The sequence below is a fragment of the Peromyscus leucopus genome, chromosome 8a (genome assembly GCF_004664715.2).
Source record: "Peromyscus leucopus breed LL Stock chromosome 8a, UCI_PerLeu_2.1, whole genome shotgun sequence".
In the NCBI taxonomy this organism is placed as follows: domain Eukaryota; kingdom Metazoa; phylum Chordata; class Mammalia; order Rodentia; family Cricetidae; genus Peromyscus; species Peromyscus leucopus.
This window is the reverse complement of record NC_051085.1, coordinates 30090913-30109687: the sequence shown is the minus strand read 5'-3', so window position 1 is coordinate 30109687 and position 18775 is coordinate 30090913. Positions and strand designations below refer to the sequence as shown.

General features: G+C 41.4%; 1 protein-coding gene across 1 annotated transcript in view; it reads right to left on the bottom strand.

Moving 5' to 3' along the window:
- The window catches only part of Ppil4 (peptidylprolyl isomerase like 4), a 32219-nt gene extending 14496 nt beyond the window's left edge, over positions 1-17723 (bottom strand). The window contains exons 1-9 of the mRNA XM_028861021.2: positions 17592-17723; positions 14454-14521; positions 14304-14368; positions 12839-12956; positions 12159-12301; positions 11101-11197; positions 10161-10277; positions 6438-6562; positions 3333-3399 (exon numbers count right to left, since the gene is read on the bottom strand). Coding sequence (XP_028716854.1) covers positions 3333-3399; positions 6438-6562; positions 10161-10277; positions 11101-11197; positions 12159-12301; positions 12839-12956; positions 14304-14368; positions 14454-14521; positions 17592-17661 — 870 coding nt within the window. The 5' untranslated portion in view covers positions 17662-17723. The remainder of the gene's footprint in view (positions 1-3332; positions 3400-6437; positions 6563-10160; positions 10278-11100; positions 11198-12158; positions 12302-12838; positions 12957-14303; positions 14369-14453; positions 14522-17591) is intronic.
- Between the last annotated feature and the right edge of the window lie 1052 nt (positions 17724-18775).

Sequence of the window (18775 nt, the reverse complement as noted above, 5' to 3'; positions counted from 1 at the left end):
ACAAAAAATGGTCCCACAGAGCTCTGGGAATAGGAAGACCTTTATGTTTAGTTGGGCTGAGTCACATGAGTAAGACAAATGAAATGCAGTGGAACACAGAGGGCAGAGACAAATCACAGACCCCTCCAGCAAACCCCTACCACACAGCATGGTTTATGAAAACAGTAGAGAGGGACTGAAGACAGAGCTGGCTGAGTAGGTTCTTGCACTTGCTGCTTTTGTAGAGGACCTGTGTTTGGTTCCTAGCACCAATCAGCTCAGAACCACCCACAACTCCAGTTCCAGTGAGTCCAGTGCCCTCTTTTGGCTATAAGAACACCGGGCACACACATGGTGCACATGCATACATACAGACAAAACATTCACAGACATAAAATTAAACAAAGCTTAAAAAATAGTATAGAGAATATCTTCAGGTCTTTAGAGTAAGCAGAATTTTTAGAGGCCGTGTTGAGAAAATGTTGACAAATGGGGCTAAGTTAAAACTATTACTTTTGAGTTTATCAAATGACACCATTAAGAAGGGAAATGAAACACACACACACACACACACACACACACACACACAAGATCAGGCAGTGGTGGCACATGCCTTTAATCCCAGTACTCAGGAGGCAGAGACAGGGGGATCTCTGAGTTCAAGGCCAGCAAGTTCCAAGATAGCCAGGGCTAGGCAGAGAAACCATGTCTCAGAAAAGAAAGGAAATGAGAAATCCACAGAACAAAAGATATGTATGTATGATATATTTTATATATGATATATATATATCATATTAAAAAGAGCTTGCATTCATAACATAAAGAGTTCCTGAAAGACAATAAACGGCAGGATACGCAATAGGAAAGCAGGCAAGCAACCTTGTAATAAACAATCTTAATGGCACAAACGTGGAGTGAAGGGCAGGCAAACCTTGCATATGCTCTTTGCTTTAGGAGCACATTTGGGCCAGTGAGATGGTTTAGCAAGTTAAAAGTACTTGCCACAGAAGCCTAACAACCTGAGTTTTATCCCTGGAACCCACAAAAAAGCCCGATGTGGTGGCACTCATCTGTAATCCCAGCACTAATACAGCAAGATAAGAGGTAGAGGCAAGATGAGAGGTAGCTTAGGGTCAGCTAGCCTCAAGTATGTAGCATGGCAGACAGAAATGAGACACCTTGCTTTAGAACAAGGAGAAAGAATAGAATCAATTCCCAAACGTTGTCCTCTGACCTCCACATGTAGGCTGTGGTATGTGTGTATCCCCCCCATACTAATATTGACAGCAACAACAATGAAATCTGGGTTTCAGATATTATTTTTATATGTACATTTGCCTGACTGTATGTCTGTGCACCACTTGTGTAGAGTGCCCATTGAGGCCACAAGAGGGTGTTGGAGCTCCTTGGGTTAGAGTTACAGACAATTGTGAACTAGGATGTAGGTGCTGGGAATTGAACCTAGATTCTTTGGAAGAAAACCAATGTTCTTAAGCACTGAGCCATCCTTCCAGCTTCTAAAATTTGTTTTGTTTGTTTGTTTGAAGTATACATGAGCTGGGGAGATGTATCAGTGGATAAACACACTTGCTGAACAAGTATGAGGCCAGAGTTTGCCTCCTCAGCCATGGAAATGCCAGGTAGGTGTGGTGGACGACCTATCAGGAGGTGGAGATGGGCTCTCTGGAGCAAGCTAGTCCAGCCGCAGGCTTAGCAAGATCCTGCCCCAGTAAATGAAGTAGTGAGCAATTAAAGCAAGATAGCCAGCATCAGCTTTCAGCTCCATATTCACAAGCGCGCGCGCGCGCGCACACACACACACACACACACACACACACACACACACAGACATCCAAATGGTAACGAACGTGAGGAGAGAACAAGTACTCAAGCAGGGAAGTGTGAAACAAACCACGATAAAGCATTACTACAGTAGCTGGAGAGCAGGTCACCAGGCAGCTTCCTGCTTTTGCAGAGAACGGAGTTTGGTTGCCAGCACCCATGCTGGGTGTTCAGTCTTTGCCCTAAAGCTGACCTGAACTGTGTATCCATAGAAAATGACCTGCCTGCAGGAAACTGAAAGACAGAGCAGTCATCAGTCTCCATGCTACAAATGAAACATTACTTGTAAGCAATAATAATAGATGTCGATGACAGAACAGTCAGATTGATGAAAAGTTTCCATTGTAAGCCAAAAGCAAAGCTCTCTTTTCTGCTGGCACCAATAAACTTTGAAATATATAAATTTTAGTACATATGACACAGTATCTAGGTATGATCTGCTACTGTATGCTTTTTCTAATCCTCCATTATTCATCTTAAACCCCTAGGATTTAACACAGTGCCAAAAATACAGAAAATATTCAATAAATACTTTGGAATCAATGTAACTTGCAATGAGGCATTACTAGACACTAACTGGCCCAAAGCCACATTTGAAAACAAAACAAAAAAACAACAATAAAATGCAGCATAGATAGGTAAACTCATCAGGAACAGTGCCAGACATATCCACACTCAAATCCTAGCCATGACATCCTCAGGTACATGATGTTGAGTAAACCACAGGACCACCCTGTCTCTGTTTTGGAAAAAAAAAAAAAGACAGCATCTATGTCCTAAGTTGTACATATTACATACAGGAAAAGTAAGGTAATGTCTGACCTGGAGTAAGCACTCAGCCAGCCAAGCTCTCATCACCACTGCAGATCTAGCAGCAGCTTCCTGACCCTTCCTCTAAGGAAGGAAAGCCTCAGGAAGAAGAGTAAGTAAGTGAGCACTGCCCAGTAGCTGGCCAGGGACTGAGCCTGCATTAATGTCTAGATCTTAACACTCCCCCATTTTTCTTCCTGGTACTCAGGTTACAATAAACAGTCTGTGAAGGACTTTTTCTAAAACAATTATGTTCAGACAGATTGTACCTGAACCCACAGTAAACATATATTAACAACAGTAAATGTCAAATTTATTCCCAATGTAAAGTTACAATAAAGTTAACGTTCTTAGATGCCTAAAGAAAAACACAATACTAGAAACTAAAAAAAGTACTATAATTTTTCATTTTTAAGATTACTCAAGTTTGAGGCCAGCCTGGTCTACAAAGTGAGTTCCAGGACAGCTAGAGCTGTTACATAGAAAAGACCTTGCCTCAGAAAACAAACAAACAAACAAACAAAGACTACCCAAAAACAAAACAGCCAGGTGCAGTGGTGCACACCTCTAACCAGACTCTACACAGGAGGCTGAGCAGGAAGATAACCAGTAGGACATCAGCCAAAGGCATCACAAAAGAACCCATCCTCAGAAAATAAATAGTGAAAACCAGAATCTGGTATATTTAAACTATAACATACCTTTTCGAATTCAATAAATGCATAACAGAGGGATTCTCCTGTTTTCCAATCTCGGATAACTTCACAACTGAAAAAAAAAATTTTTTTTTGAAAAGTCACTTAAAAAAAAAAAGAAACTATTTGCTCTAATTCTTTAGGCCAGAACAAAATAAGCCAGTTATTAAACTTAGGGATGGCTTCAAAGTTTTCAGTAACAACTCTATTTACACACACACACACACACACACACACACACACACACACACACACACACACACACAGAGCTCATACATCCAGTAACTGAATTATCTAAACTCTATTCCAAATATACAAACTAGGCTATAGTGGTGGAGGTGGGGTCCGGCTTCCTTTTAACAAGAATAAACTGCTAAGCTCTTTTCATTTTAAAATTATTTATTTTTACATTTCTGAGACAAGATCTTTTTGTGTATCCCTGGTTGGCCCGGTACTCACTATAAAACCCAGGTAATCTCAAACTCACAGCCATCTTGCTGCCTCAACCCTCTATATACTGAGATTAAAGGTGTACACTATCATGTCCAGAAAAATCTTTAAATCCTAAAGTCTTTTTTAGTCTAAACATAAAAGACTTCAAGAATGTTACATATATAAGTGCTTATTAGTACATTTATCCTTTTGAATTAGATACAAGGACCCACTATGAGGCCCTGGCTAGCCTGGAACTCATTATGTAGACCAGGCTGGCCTTGATCATAGAGATCTTCCTGCTGCTGTCTCCCAAGTGCTTAGATTAAAGGCATGAGTCACCACAATTTAGGCTTTGGGTTTTAAAGTAAACGAGGCTCAAACACTGTAAGTACAGTTATCATACAGAACTAATTCGCCAAACAATATCAAGGGAAAGAAATCAAGAAGGTAGAGTTGAAAGTGGCTGGCTTGTCTCTCCCCATGTATCATTTTTAGAAACATTAAAGGGCATCCTAAATGTAGGACATGTTAATCAGTTAGAAAATAGTCTCCTTTGACTAGCTTGGTATATTTTTGCATTAATAATACAGGGAGGGACCGTGAGATGGTTCAGACAGTAAAGGCACTTGCTCCTGGGACTGGTGACCTGAGTTCACTCCTGGCGCCCACATGGGGGAAGAGAACCATTAGCTGGGCGGTGGTGGCCCACACCTTTCATCTCAGCACTCGAGAGGCAGAAGCAGGCAGATCTCTAAGTTTGAGAACAGCCTGGGCTACAGATCAAGCTCCAGGACAGCCAAAGCTACGTAGAGAAATCCTGTTTCAAAAAAACCAAACGAGAGAGGAGAGAGGAGAGAGGAGAGAGGAGAGAGGAGAGAGGAGAGAGGAGAGAGGGGAGAGAGAGAGAGAGAGAGAGAGAGAGAGAGAGAGAGAGAGAGAGAACCATCCCCTGCCAGCTGTATATATTTTCTAAAAAGCTAGTACCAGTTTATTTTTTAAATAATAATAGTAATAATGGCTAGAGAGATGGCTAATGGTTCAGAGCACTTGCTGCTCTGCCAGAGGCCCCGAGCTCCACTCCCAGCAACACACTAGGTGACTCACAGCTATCTATAACTATAGCTCCGGACCTGGTGCCCTCTTCTACCCTCCAAGGACTCCTTCATACATGTGGCAGATATGCACACAGACACACACATACTTTTTAAAATCATAATATTTTAAAGTAAATACTCAATGTTAAAAAATGATAATAACAACATAGGGGAAATTAACCAAAGAAAAAGATTTTAACTGGGGTAGTCTGGTAGTTCATAAAGTGCTTGTCTTGAATGCATGGGAACCTGAGTGTACAATGGTATGAGCTTGCAATCCCAGTACTAGAGAGGTGGAGACAGGAGACAGGTGGATCCCTAGGACTCAGTGTGGCCAGCCAGCACAGCCTACTTGGTGAGCGCCAGTCAGGAAGAAACACAGCCTCCAAAATATAAATGAATAAATAAATAAATAAATAAATAAATAAATAAATAAATAAATAAATAAAAGATAATAGATAGATAGATAGATAGATAGATAGATAGATAGATAGATAGATAGATAAGAATGTGGACAATGCTTGAGGAAAACACCCAAGGTTGTCCTCTGGCCTCTACACACCTGTACATGCAAAATAAAAATAAAACCCATAACAACAAATCACAATTTTTTGCTTTTGAGGTGTCGTAATGCAAACTTATAATCCCAATACTCATGAGTGTGGAAGATAGGCTTAAGGCCAGAGTAGGCTACAATAGTGAGACCCTGTCTTAAAAAACTTGTGCACTCACACATGCAAAACACACACACACACACACACACACACACACACAGCTGGACACAAAGTGTACTTGATAAAGAGTTTGCCAAGTACACAAGAAGCCCGAGGCTCATTCCACAGAACCACGGAAACGGCCTGTGGCAGCCACCTATAACCCTGGCACTCAGGAGGTGGAGGCCGGAGGACCAGGAGTTCCAGGTCATCCTTGGCTACATGATAAGTTTAGAAAATAAACACATAAAACTTGGAAATTTTAATACTGACATAGATTGCCAATAATTTTAGGAATTAATTTAAATAAGTATTTTAAATACTAAATAAGGTTGTTGAGAGTATTATACAAGTAGACAAATTGCTCAACTCATATTTTATTGTAAAAATGTGTTAAGAATTGAAGAATCACTCAAACATTTAATTTGTGCTTATGTCTGAAAACACACTTTTCTTTCCTACCGTTGAAACACACATCTATAAAAATTACCAGCATGAGATTCACCAAAGAAGCTGGCAGAGGGTTGGCTTAACAGGCATGATGCCCTAGGTTTGATCCTCAGCCCCACAAAAAAATAAAAACAAAAATTTTTAAATTCACTCAAAATCGACAAACTCACCAAAAATGTGTAATTAGAACACTTCTGCTGAGTATTGTGGCATGGGGCTTTAAGCCCTAGCACTGAGGAGGCAGAGGCAGGAGGATCTCTGTGAGTTCAAGTTCTGCATGGTCTATATAGAAATTGCTGGCCAGCCAGGTCTATAAATGAAATCCTGTTTCAAAAAGACAAAAAATAAAACAAACACCCACACCAATCAATTAATACCTAGATATTCCCAAATCTCTCTTTCATTAATCCCGGGATTACCTTCTTATTGGTCCAAATCTTGAGAATATTATCTCCAGGTCCTCATCTGTGGTCACTGGATTCAATTTACACACAAACAACACATTTTCTGGAGGTTTAATATCTGCATCAGGTAGGTCTCCCACCTAAAGTTACAAATAATCAAGCATACAAATCAATTCCTTTAGTTTCTATTCCAAATATTTTGTCCAAGTCCACGACACTGATTTCCTAGAACCATCTAAATTTACAACATGAACTATAGGTTCAGGGTTTAACAAAAAAATCTAAAAAACTTTCCAAGGGCTAGAAAGACAATTCATAAGGTAAAAGTGCCTGCCATTAAGCTCAATGACCTGTGTTCAATTCCTAGGACTCAGATATGTTAGAATATGGTCCAAGAATAGAATGGATGAGATTTCTGAATGTTTGTAAGAAAACTCCAAGTAACTAAGACAAGAGTCTTTTGACCTCAGTCTTCAAAAATGTGGAATTTGTTCTTGGATTGTACTCTCATGCTCCTCCCAGGTATAGTAGATAGTAGTGAGTTTACTTCAGATTATTCATTACAACTGGTTATTGTTGTTTGTTTATATGCCTACATGGAAAAACATGAGTCAGTAGTGGTGTACACCTTTAATCCTGATACTCAGAAGGCAGAGGCAGGCGGATCTCTGTGAGTTTGAGGCCAGCCTGGTCTACAGAGAGAGTTCCAGGACAATCATGGCTACACACAGAAACCCTGTCTCAAAAAAGGAAAGGAAAAAGAAAAACATATTTTTGCTGCACATGCAGCTTGCCCTTGTAATTATATACCTTACTCTTATGACTCCTCTTAACACTCAGATTATAAATTGTCTGATGCTCTCAATAAAGTTGAGTTTATTCCACCACATTTGTTGGCTCCATTCTCCAGGTTCTATCACTGTTAGAGAGGTAAACATGCATGGTGGAAAAAACCAACTCCCAAAATTTGTCTCTTGACCTCCACATGCACATCATGACATGCATGTACACATACACGAAACACAAAACAAAATGTAATAATTTTTTTTCAATTAAATAAATCTGATATGATATTTTTCCTGGTATTAACAATACTAATAGCTAATGTTTTTACCTAACTTGATACTTACAAATCATTACTGCTAATTCTTCAAGCGATACCAGTTTCCATTCATTTATTTCCTTTTCAAATTTATTTATATTTTAGACAGGATCTTACTGGAACTCAGATGGACTCAAACTTGTGGTCCTCCTACCCCACCTTCTGAGAACTGAGATTACAGGCCTGTGCCACCATTCCAAGCACAATTTCCACTTTTAAAGGCAAGGACAGTGAAATCAAGAGTTACAGCTAGGATATGAATCCAGATCCATCCTGGCTTCAAAATTCCCAAATTATCCCTAATTTCTCTTTTTTAAGTATTTGAATATCATTTTTTAAAAAGATGTAAAGCAGGAAAGGCGCAAAGCTACACAGAGAAACCCTGTCTCGAAAAACAAACAAACAAACAAACAAACAAACAAAAGATGTAAAGCATAGGTTGTGACAATACAGACAATACAAACCGCTGGGGCTGGGGGGGGGGGTCAAAGCCCCTGCCACCTGATGAACTAAGCTGGATCCTCAGTGGAAGCAGAAAACCACTCTGGCACACTGTCCTCTGACCCTCACACACGCCCATCCACAAAATAAAAACAATGCACTTTGAAATGAATGAGTGAAATGAAATAAAAACTACCTGGCCAGGAATGAATGTACTCCCTGATCCCATTGTCCTTGCTTCTCTCACAAAGATCACTTTTTCTTTTTTTAAGATTTACTTATTTTTTGTTTACAGTGTTCTGCCTGCATGTCTGCCTGGACACCAGAAGAGGGCACCAGATCTCACTATGGATGATTGTGAGCCACCATGAGGTTGCTGGGAACTGAACTCAGGACCTCTGGAAGAGCAGCCACTGCTCTTAACCTCTGAGCCATCTCCCCAACCACACTCCCCCTTTTTTGTTTTTTGAGACAGGGTTTCTCTATGTAACAGCCCAGGCTGTCCTGGAACTCACAGAGCTCTACCTGCCTCTGCCTTCCAAGTGCTGAAATTAAAGGTGTGTGCCACCAGCACCTGACAAGATCACCTTGGTTTTTTTTTTGTTTTTTGTTTTTCCTTTTTGGTTATTCCTTTTCATAGTCTAAGATGTTTACCACATACATTATTGAGCAATATATTATTTAGTTTCATTTGTTACTGAATTTTTGAAAAATATGATTATGTGGAATCTAGTCTTCGGTGATTTGTAATACCTAATTTTTTCCATACTGTTTTTCAATATGGAACCACAATTTCTACATAGTTTTTTCCCTTAAAGCCTCAACCTTTGCCTTTTCCTTTCTGCAAACTAAAGTCAAGATCAAAGTCAGCTGGAGTACCACACCGAGCACACTGTAGTGTACTTGCTGCACTTCCTATTAAAGAGCACAGAGGGCAGCAGTAGGTAGAACCATGAGGAGAGGAATGTGTTTCCCACAAGCGCTTTGAGGGCGACAATCTTCCCCTATGTACATTTGAAAACCCTGAGATGATCATGTAAGGATCACCTACTGAATAAACACACCAAAAGAAAATCTTGAAATGCAGAAACTGAAGAAGTTACAAAGCCGTAAATCTGGTCCACATTTCTGAAGCCTGTCAAAGGCAACAACAGCCTACTAACTACGTCCAATGAGAAGTATCACAGCCAGGAATGGCAGCACACTCCGGGCTGGAGTCCACGCTACCTGGTAGGCTGATGAGCCTAGGAGATTGAGACTAGCCTGGGAAGCACAGTAAGACCCTGTCCAAAAAAAAAAAAAAAATCTTAACACAAAAGTGAAAAAACAAATCAATAAAAATCCATAAATGACAGAAAAACAAATAAGAAAGAAGTTAATTGGGAAAAAAAAGCTTGCAGGAGACTGGGGAGATGGCTCTGTGCTTAGGAACATGCACTGCTCTTTCAGAGAACCTAATTTTGGTTCCCAGAATGCAACCACCTGTAACTCCAGCTCCATGAAGACCTGACACATCTGGCCTCCATGGGCACTTGTGCTCGTACACACTCACACGCAAACACACATACACATAATTAACTGGGCTGATATAGCTAGCCAAAGAAATGTGATTCATTATAGGGAAGTAAATGATTCATCAGCTCAAAAGAGAGAACAGTTATTCTCTAATATACATAAAATGGAGTCATAAATAATGTTCAAAAATTATATGAAAACTAAAATTCAATAAAAATTTATAACTTAGATAGCCATCTCCTATTTTTTAAATTTCTATTTTTACATTTACTTGTGTATGTGTGTGTGATATGTGTGTGTGTGAATGTGGGTGTGTGCATGCCATGCTGTACATATAGAGGTCAGAGAGCAGCCTACAGAAGGTGGCTCCCTCCTTTCACCATGTGTGTTCTGGTGATCCCACCAGGTCATCAGGCTTGTCAGCAATCACCTTCAACTCACCACCTCACCTAACCCCTCCCAGCTTTAAAAAGACACTCAGTAATTGATGGAAAAACAGAACCAAACTGTTATTTTCATGTTATTAGGTCCTATAAAGTGTAATCCAGGAAGGAAATCTCACTAAATTTTTACTAGTTTATTATCACAAAAGCAGATAAGAATGTTTTATAGAAGTAACATAACATAAATGACGTAACGTGAGTTGCATAACAACTATTTGACCAAAATTATTATCTTACCATCTCTAGAAGAATAGCTTGAGTTTTAGCCTCTTTCTCGGCCTTTATTTCTTCGACTTCTTCAGCTGATCTTCCTTTGAAGTCATCAATTTCTTCATCTGCTCCTATTCGGCCACTCTGTAAAACAGAAGTTAAAGATCTGAGCATCATGGAAGATACCATGTTTTATTCTTGGCCTATCAGACATAACAGAATAGAAATTTATGAGCTCTGGGAACTCATTTCAATTAATTCTAGAGTATTTGCCAGACTTGGCTTCTGACTGCAAAATCAAAAGAAATGTTTACATAGGTACTATTATCCAACTAAGTGTTCAGTAGAAAGGATACATAATTGTACAATTAAATACCAAACTCAACCATAAATTCAGCTTTGAGAAAGCCTTGTGAACACCTTAAATTTACACTTTAAAATGCCTGGGAGAACATTCTTTACAGTCCACATAAATGCCTGGGTCTAGATTGGCTCCAGAATATCCCCACTTAAAAAGTATCTTATAAGATGATCTTCGGTTTGACCTTGAGGCTATTCTCCTAGAGTTGGGTGACAGAAAACCTTCCCAAAGCACTGCTTATATGAGGTTTCAGAACTAAGACTTCTGGCAGAATAGAAACTAAAAGACAGAAATTGAAGAAATAATGAAACAACTACAAAATAAGCATCTCTATGGGCGAGAAAAGAATTCTAAACTTGCTCTAGTATAATAGATAAACAAGATAAGGAATAGAAAGAGGTATTTTAATATAACTATACAAAAATGTGCTACTAGCTGGGTATAGTGAGCACTCCTTTAATCCCAGTATGTGGGAGGCAAAGGCTGTCGAATCTCTATGAACTTCAGGCCAGCCTGGACTACATAGCAAAATGCCAGGCCAGCCCAGGCTACATTGTGAGACTGTCTCAAAAGAAAGAAAACAAACAACACCAAGGTGCTACTTACATCTAATTGTTCCCTTGTAGGCTCTGGTGATCGATCAGGAATTAATAAATCAGGAGGGTCATCAAATGGATCATCTAAAATCACTGTATGATTTATCCTTACAAAACAAATTTAAGTCAAATGTTACATTTATTTTAGAGTCCATACTTATTTTTTCACAGATTTTAACATATAAGTATTTCTAATGTCCAAAGACTCCACGGTGGTATTACTGACCTACAGTATACTTTTAAAATGAGCTGCACTGTATTTCCTTCTATATTATTGCTCTGTATTACTTTATGACGTAAATTAAGCTGGACATGATGGCACCTGTAATCCCCAGCATTCAGAGGTCAAGAGTAGAGAATCACAAGTCTGAGACTAGCCTGAACTAGAAAGGAAGTTTCGGGTAAGCTGGGTTACAGAGTGAGACCCTGACTCAAAATACACACATGAAAAACTAAAGAGAGAAAGAAAGAAGAAAAAAGTAAATTTCTAAACCTTGTTACTTGTGCCCTGTTTTTTAATAATCCACCTCTAAAAAAAAAAAAAAACTGAAAGAGTAATTCTTACCAATATAACAATCAGTACAAGAGAAAGAAAATAAAAGTTCCTTTTCACGAGGATTCTAATGATCTCATATTAATTCACACTTCAGAATTATTCTGGAACTAGTTGTGACAGTTAATTTCAATCATCAACTTGACAGGATCTGACACCTGGAAAGGGAGTCTAGATTAAAGTGGACTGTGGGAATGCCTGTGAGGGATTTTCTTTCCCTCTTTTTTTTTTCCTTTTTCTTCCGAGACAGGGTTTCTTTGTGTAGCCCTGGCTGTCCTAGAACTCACTCTGTAGACCAGGTTGGCCTCGAACTCACAGAGATCCACCTGGCTCTGCCTCCCAAGTGCTGGGATTAAAGGCGTGTGACACTGCCACCTGGCCTTATGTTACTTTAGTCAGAGTATTTTATCACAGAAAAAGAAAAGAAACTAAGGTTTTAGTCCTACGTGGAGAAGTCTCATTCAAGCCATTCTATGTTCAATATCACAGCGTTAAGATAGTAAAAGTAAACACACCTGATATCTTGATATGGTACAAAATCCTTGTCTACAAAGGTCTCATTGATTTTCTTCACTATGTCCATGCCTTCCGTCACTTCACCAAACACTGTATGAACACCATCAAGGTAATCTAGATTGTCTCCTGTAGTAATAAGAAACTAGACCGAAAGGCACATAATAAATATTAATATATATAATATATTATATATATGTGTGTGTGTGTGTGATATATATATATATATGAAATTATGTATAACTCTAAAGAACACACCAAGACTCTACATTTACTGTATCAATTCTTGCACACTTATTTCTAGAACTAAATAAAAAAGACTGTTTATATCGACAGGTGCACAGATGTCCCCTGATAAACAGAAGAGGTGTGGTGTGGCCCCATGTGCACGCAGTGCCTATAGAAGCCAGAAGAGGGCATCAGATGCCTTGGAACTAGAGTTTCAGAGCATTGTGGATGCTAGAAATTGAACTGGGTCCTCTGGAAGAGTAGTTAGTGCTCTTAACCATTAAGCCATCTCTCTGGCCCCCCTTTTAATGTAGAAAAGAAATAATTTGGTATTTTCCCTAAAAAATGTCCTTTAGTACATCCTCTCATTACTGAGTAACTTGAAAAGATAACTTCATGGACTCCTTCCAGTTCTTCACACCCAAGCAAAGCTCATCTCCATCCAGGTCCTCACCTGAGATCCGTGCTGGTCACTGCCATTGTTCACCATGGACACAGTGCCTTTCTTTTTGTGCTTGATCCTTGGCACTTTTTCTGCCTCAAAAAAGCTTGCTTGATCACCATACAGTTGTCTGAAAGTATACAATAAAGTTATAAAACTTACATACTCTCAAAATGAAATGCAGATACTGTAACAGTGTAACTGTCTTTACAGATATCCCACTGTGATTCAAATACTCCTTTCTTCTTACAGGCATTCTGGGAACCTAGGGACTACCCTAGAATATGATCAATATTTTAATATGAAGATTGAACTACAGCAATTATACTTTGGTCTTATTTAAAAATAAAAGGTTAAGACCGGGCGGTGGTGGCGCACGCCTTTAATCCCAGCACTCAGGAGGCAGAGGCAGGCAGATCTCTGTGAGTTCCAGGCCAGCCTGGTCTACATAGTGAGTTCGAGGCCAGCCTGGGCTACAGAATTGAGTTCTAGGATAGGTGCCAAAGCTACACAGAGAAACCCTGTCTCTGAAAAAAGAAAAAGAAAAAAAAAAAAAAAAAAAAAAAAAGAATCTTGAATCTGAGCCAAGACTAAGCTACATGGTGAGTTCCAGGCTACAGAATAAGACCCCATCTCAAAGGCAATCAAAGAACAGATAAATGAAAAGGGTGGGGATATAGCTCAATCAGGAGAGTGTTCAGAATGCACAAACTGGGTTCGATGGCTAGCATGTAAAGCCAGGCGTCATGGTACATGCCTCTAATCCCAGAGCTTGGAAAATGGAGGCAGGAAGACCAGTTCAAGCCCATTCTCAGCTTGACAGAGATTGAGTTCAAGGTCAGCCTGGGCTACATGAAATCCTCTCTCTAAATACATACATATACACTGTCCTGGTTGGGGTTTTGTTTTGATTTATCAAGTTGACAGAAGCTAGAGTTAAGAGTTATCATGAAGAGGAACCTAAATTGAGAAAACGGCTCCATCAGAATGTCTGTAGGCAAATGTATAGAACAGTTTCTTGATTAATGATGATGTCGGAGGGCCCAGCCCAGAGGGAGTCAGTGCCACCCCCAGCAAGTAGTTCCAGTTTGCATAGGAAAGCACACTGAGAAAGTCCTGAGGAGCAAGCCAGTAAGAAGCGTTCCTTCAAGGCTTCTGCTTCAGTTCCCACCCTAAGTTCCAGTCCTGACTTCCGTTATTAACGGAGAATTACCTGAGATAAATAAACCCTTTCCTCCCCACGTTTGCTTTTTGATCATGGTGCTTTATCACAGCAATGGAAACCCTAACTAAAACATGTACAGCCGGGCGGTGGTGGCGCACGCCTTTAATCCCAGCACTCGGGAGGCAGAGCCAGGCGGATCTCTGTGAGTTCGAGGCCAGCCTGGTCTACAGAGTGAGTTCCAGGAAAGGCGCAAAGCTACACAGAGAAACCCTGTCTCGGAAAACAAAAAAACCCACGTTGATAAGAACTTACCCAAAGACAGACTCTCCTCCACGGCCGGTCCCCGTAGGGTCTCCTGTCTGTATGATAAAATCCCTCTATAACATACAGAATTATTTGTTAATTCACAGTTTGCTATACGTTTCCAATAACAAAGAGCATGACAAACATCTACCAACTCACCTGTACATTGTGAATAAGGCAATAATTGTAATATTTTATTTTGCACAACTTCAGGAAATTCAGGCAAGCTGAAAAAAAGTAAAAACTAAATTTATTACCAGAAAGCAAAATTCAGTTTTAAACAAATTTGTAAATGCACAATTAGTACAACTTAATCTCTACATTCACATTTTTATTAAAAGAAAAACAAAGGTTCTGGTGAGGAGGCTCATAGGTAAAGGTGCTTGCTGTCAAACCTGAAAACCTAAGTTCAATTCCCAGAACCTACATGTCAAAGAGAACAACTCCCGAAGGTTGTCCTCTGACCTCTGTAAGCATGCTGTGGCACACACTCATTTATATATAAACAATAAATAAATGTTAAGAGAAAAAACCAAGTCCAAAGCCATAAGAAGGGGCACTACGACTTTATAAAAGTCAGCTTCTTTGAGGGTGTAGCTACTGGTATGTTTCCCATGCTGCAGTGGATGGTTCCACACCCATGCACATGTGGTAGTACCAGCTAGATATGAAGCTGGGAGGGGGACATATTAGAGGGATATGAAAGGAGTTGGAGAGGAAATGGGGATTTACATGCTCATATCTCACTGTAAGGCATACATGGATGACAGTCTCAAAAATACATAAAGAGTAACTAATACAGCCTTGGCAAGCTGTAAGCACACACATGCACACACATGTACGTAAAATATATATTTTTTAAAAGATGAAAGAGAACTGGGCATGGTGGCACAGGCCTTTAATCCCAGCACTCAGGAGGCAAAAGCAGGCAGTTATCTGAGTTTGAGGCTAACCTGGTCTACAGAGCGAGATCCAGGATAGCCAGGGCTACACAGGGAAACCCTGTCTTGAAAAACCAAAAAGAAGGAAAAAAAAAAAAAAAAAAAGAGAGAAAGGAAGGAAGGAAGGAAGGAAGGAAGGAAGGAAGGAAGGAAGGGAAGAAGAAAAAAAGAGAATTGGACTGTCAGAAAGTAAAAAAATGAGAAAGATGGGGGTAGGGGACACGCTCAATGTCAGTGTTTAGCATGCAGGAGGGCCTGGATTAGATTCTCAGACATGTGCTACCATGCCTGGCCCCGGTAATACTATTTTTCAGTTATTTTCTCTTATAGATACACACTAAAGTAATTTCAGATTAAATAAGTCCAGTAGGGGTAGGAGATCCTGTAAATGAAACAAAATTAGCTATGTGTTGACAACTAGTAATGAAGTTGGTCATGGGTACTTAGGATTTCATTTACTGATTATCTTCCCTTTTGTTTGTTTAAATTCTTTTCTTTTCTTTTTTTAAGTCCCCCCCTACCCTCAGCAGGGTTTCTCCATATAGCCCTGGCTGTCCAAGAACTCACTCACTGGGATCAAAGGTGTGCACCACCATGCCTGGCTTACATAAAATTTTTCGGCAATTAAAAATTTTTTTAAAAAAAATCAATCTGGACATGTGGATATGCTTACTATTGATTGGTAAGTAAGTATACACGTAACTAGATGCCCAGTCACTCTCCTTCAAATATATGCACACACGTAGACATGCTTTTGATGTCCCAAGCTTTCTTTGCAGAACTCCTGCGTGTTAACAATGTGTGATAACCCTGTCCCCTCTTCAGGAGTGCACAACTCTGGGGAAAGGGGTCCATTCATTACGTAAAGTGCCGCTCTACATGCGGAGTGTCAACGGAGCTCCAGGAAAAGAAAACACAAAATCAAGAGACAAAATACAATTCCATAGAGCATCCTTGGAGCCCTCAGATCCAACCACCCTTACGCATCCAAGCTTATCCCAGTAACAGAAGGCAACTGAGAACTTTTTTTAAGCGCTCTTGAGTTGCATTTCTATCCCTTGACTGAGTATTAAGCAAAAACAACACATTCCTATGCATTACTTGCCGCACCAAACCACTAGTACATGTTCTGAGAGTGGCAGGTAACAGAGATAGTAAGGTACAGTTCCTACTCTCCTTGGGGCATGTTACTGAAAAAAGACAGTCATGCACATAGTTCCAGGACAGTTAAGTATAGGTTCTAATAACATGAATGCCATTGTGATTTATAAAACCACCATCACAGGCAGAACAGAAGGAACAGATTAACTTTGATCTTCTGAGCGTTGCACAGAAGAGCTCGTGTTTTATCTGAGATCTGAAGAGTCAGGAAGTTCCCGGAAGGGTAAGAGTGGGGAGGAACGTGGACAGAGGCAACAGTAAGAAAATGGAAGAGTGCAGGAGAAAGTGGAGTGTTTGTGGGTGGAGGGGAGAAAGAGTTGAGCGTGGGAGAAGGTGTCTGTGGCAGGAGGCACTCTGTGCAGTACGGCAGTTCCTTTCACTCTCTGCTAATCTCTGCATTCCGCAGGGGAAGGACAGCGATTGGAGCTAATCTCGCCTGGTTTCCCGATTCCCCCATTGGATACAGGGACCACACAGCTGCCTATTATCATTCCAAGGCAAGCGTGCCATACTGTAATCCTTTAAATGCTGTGACCATCTGCAAGACACATAAGACTATTCAGGACCTGACCTACCAGTACCGAACCTGACTGGAAGTCGGTGGCAGCTGTTCTGTCCCACATACCAGTTCGTTCCAGCCATGCCAAACTTCTTGCTACTTCCAGAAAAATCTGCAAACTGCTAAGAAAACCTCCATTGCCACTCGTCTCCGAAAAAGCTAGTTTTCTTCCTTGGCTTGTTCCCAACCCGACTAGGGAAGAAGACTCTCTCACCTCTCTATTTCCATAGCAACGTACACATCCTCCTCCGAGGACTCTTAAGTTAAAAGTGGAGCCCGCTCCGTTCTCCCTCCGTGGAAAACCAGACTCCACAAGATGAGACGCCTAAACTCTAGCTGACCCCTGGCGCCTGGCTGGCTACCCACACCACACCGGCGGCAGACACCAGGTGTCATGTAACCAGGAGGGAGGCGACGGCCACCCTCCCGAGAACCAGACGCACCCTGCCTGCTATCATGGTGACAAATGACACTCACTTAAACCAAGCCCTCCCCCCACACACACACACCAAATTTTTTTTTTAAAGCCAAGGCCCGCTATGAAACCGAGCTCGAGCCAGAAACAGCGAAGGGAAGGGAACCTGGGCAGCGGGTTCGCGGCCCCCGCCGCCCGGGCGCGGAGGACGCAGGCCTCACCGCGCGGCCGCTCTTCGGTGTACAAGTCGATGACCACGTCGCCCAGAGTGGTCTCCAGAAGAACCGCCATGGCGCCGGCTTCTCCTCGGGAACAAACCTCCCCGGCGATGACAGGCGTAGCCAGCGCGCGGCTGCGCCTGACGTCACTGGCTGCGCGACGCGTGTGGCGTCATCCGCGAGCGCCGCCGCCGCCGCCGCCGCCGCCGCCCGCCTTGGAAGCGCAACTTCCGGCCACCTCCTGACCGCCTCGGTGGCCCCGGCTGCTGACGGCTGCTACGGGCTGTCCGCCGTCCGGCCTGCGGAGGCGTTTTGAAGGGTCGGCGTCGCCCTTGGTGACCCGTATAAAGGCCTGTCCCTCAAGAGGGCCATTCTATAGGGATATCGTATCCATCCGAGAGCAGGGAGGCCTCCAAACCCGCGCCGCGGCGCGGTCTTCCCTCGCCCTCGTAAGAGGGGGGCCCCGGGGATTCCAGTCTCTAGGCTCTCCTTCAAAAACACCAGGCCGCAGGCGACCTGTTGCTGCAGGAAAAGGTGACTAACCTGCTTTAGATTTTTTTTTTTTTAACCTAATTGTGTAGCTCAGGACTGTACATGGTTTGGCAGCACGGGGAGTTATTTTGGGCGACATATTAGAATACAATAGGCATCTATTTTTTTTTAACATTTTTTTTTAAAAGATGTATTTATTATGTATACAGTGTTCTGCCTGCATGTATGCCTGCAAGCCAGAAGAGGGCACCAGATCTCACTACAGATGGTTGTGAGCCACCATGTGGGTGCTGGGAACTGAACTCAGGACCTCTGGAAGAGCAGTCAGTGCTCTTAACCGCTGAGGCATCTCTCCAGCCCAGGCATCAATTCTAAACTTTTTAATATTTACTTATGGGAAGGGTGCTTGTTCGAGAACATGAATGTGGTGGTCTGCCTCTGACCACCACATTCCACCATGTGTTTCCTAGAAGTGGCTCTCAGGTCATCAGGACCATCTGCCTAACCTTTAAATTTCTCCTTATTAATATTCTAACTTAGGAGACTTATCAGAACTAATGTTTTGGAACGCTGATAACATACTTCCATAAGTTTATTACACTCTTTTCTAGCCAAACATTTTTCACTTTTATGTCGTTTTAATGTGTACTTGTGAAAATCAGAGACATGATATGACAGATCATAGGCATGTGCCA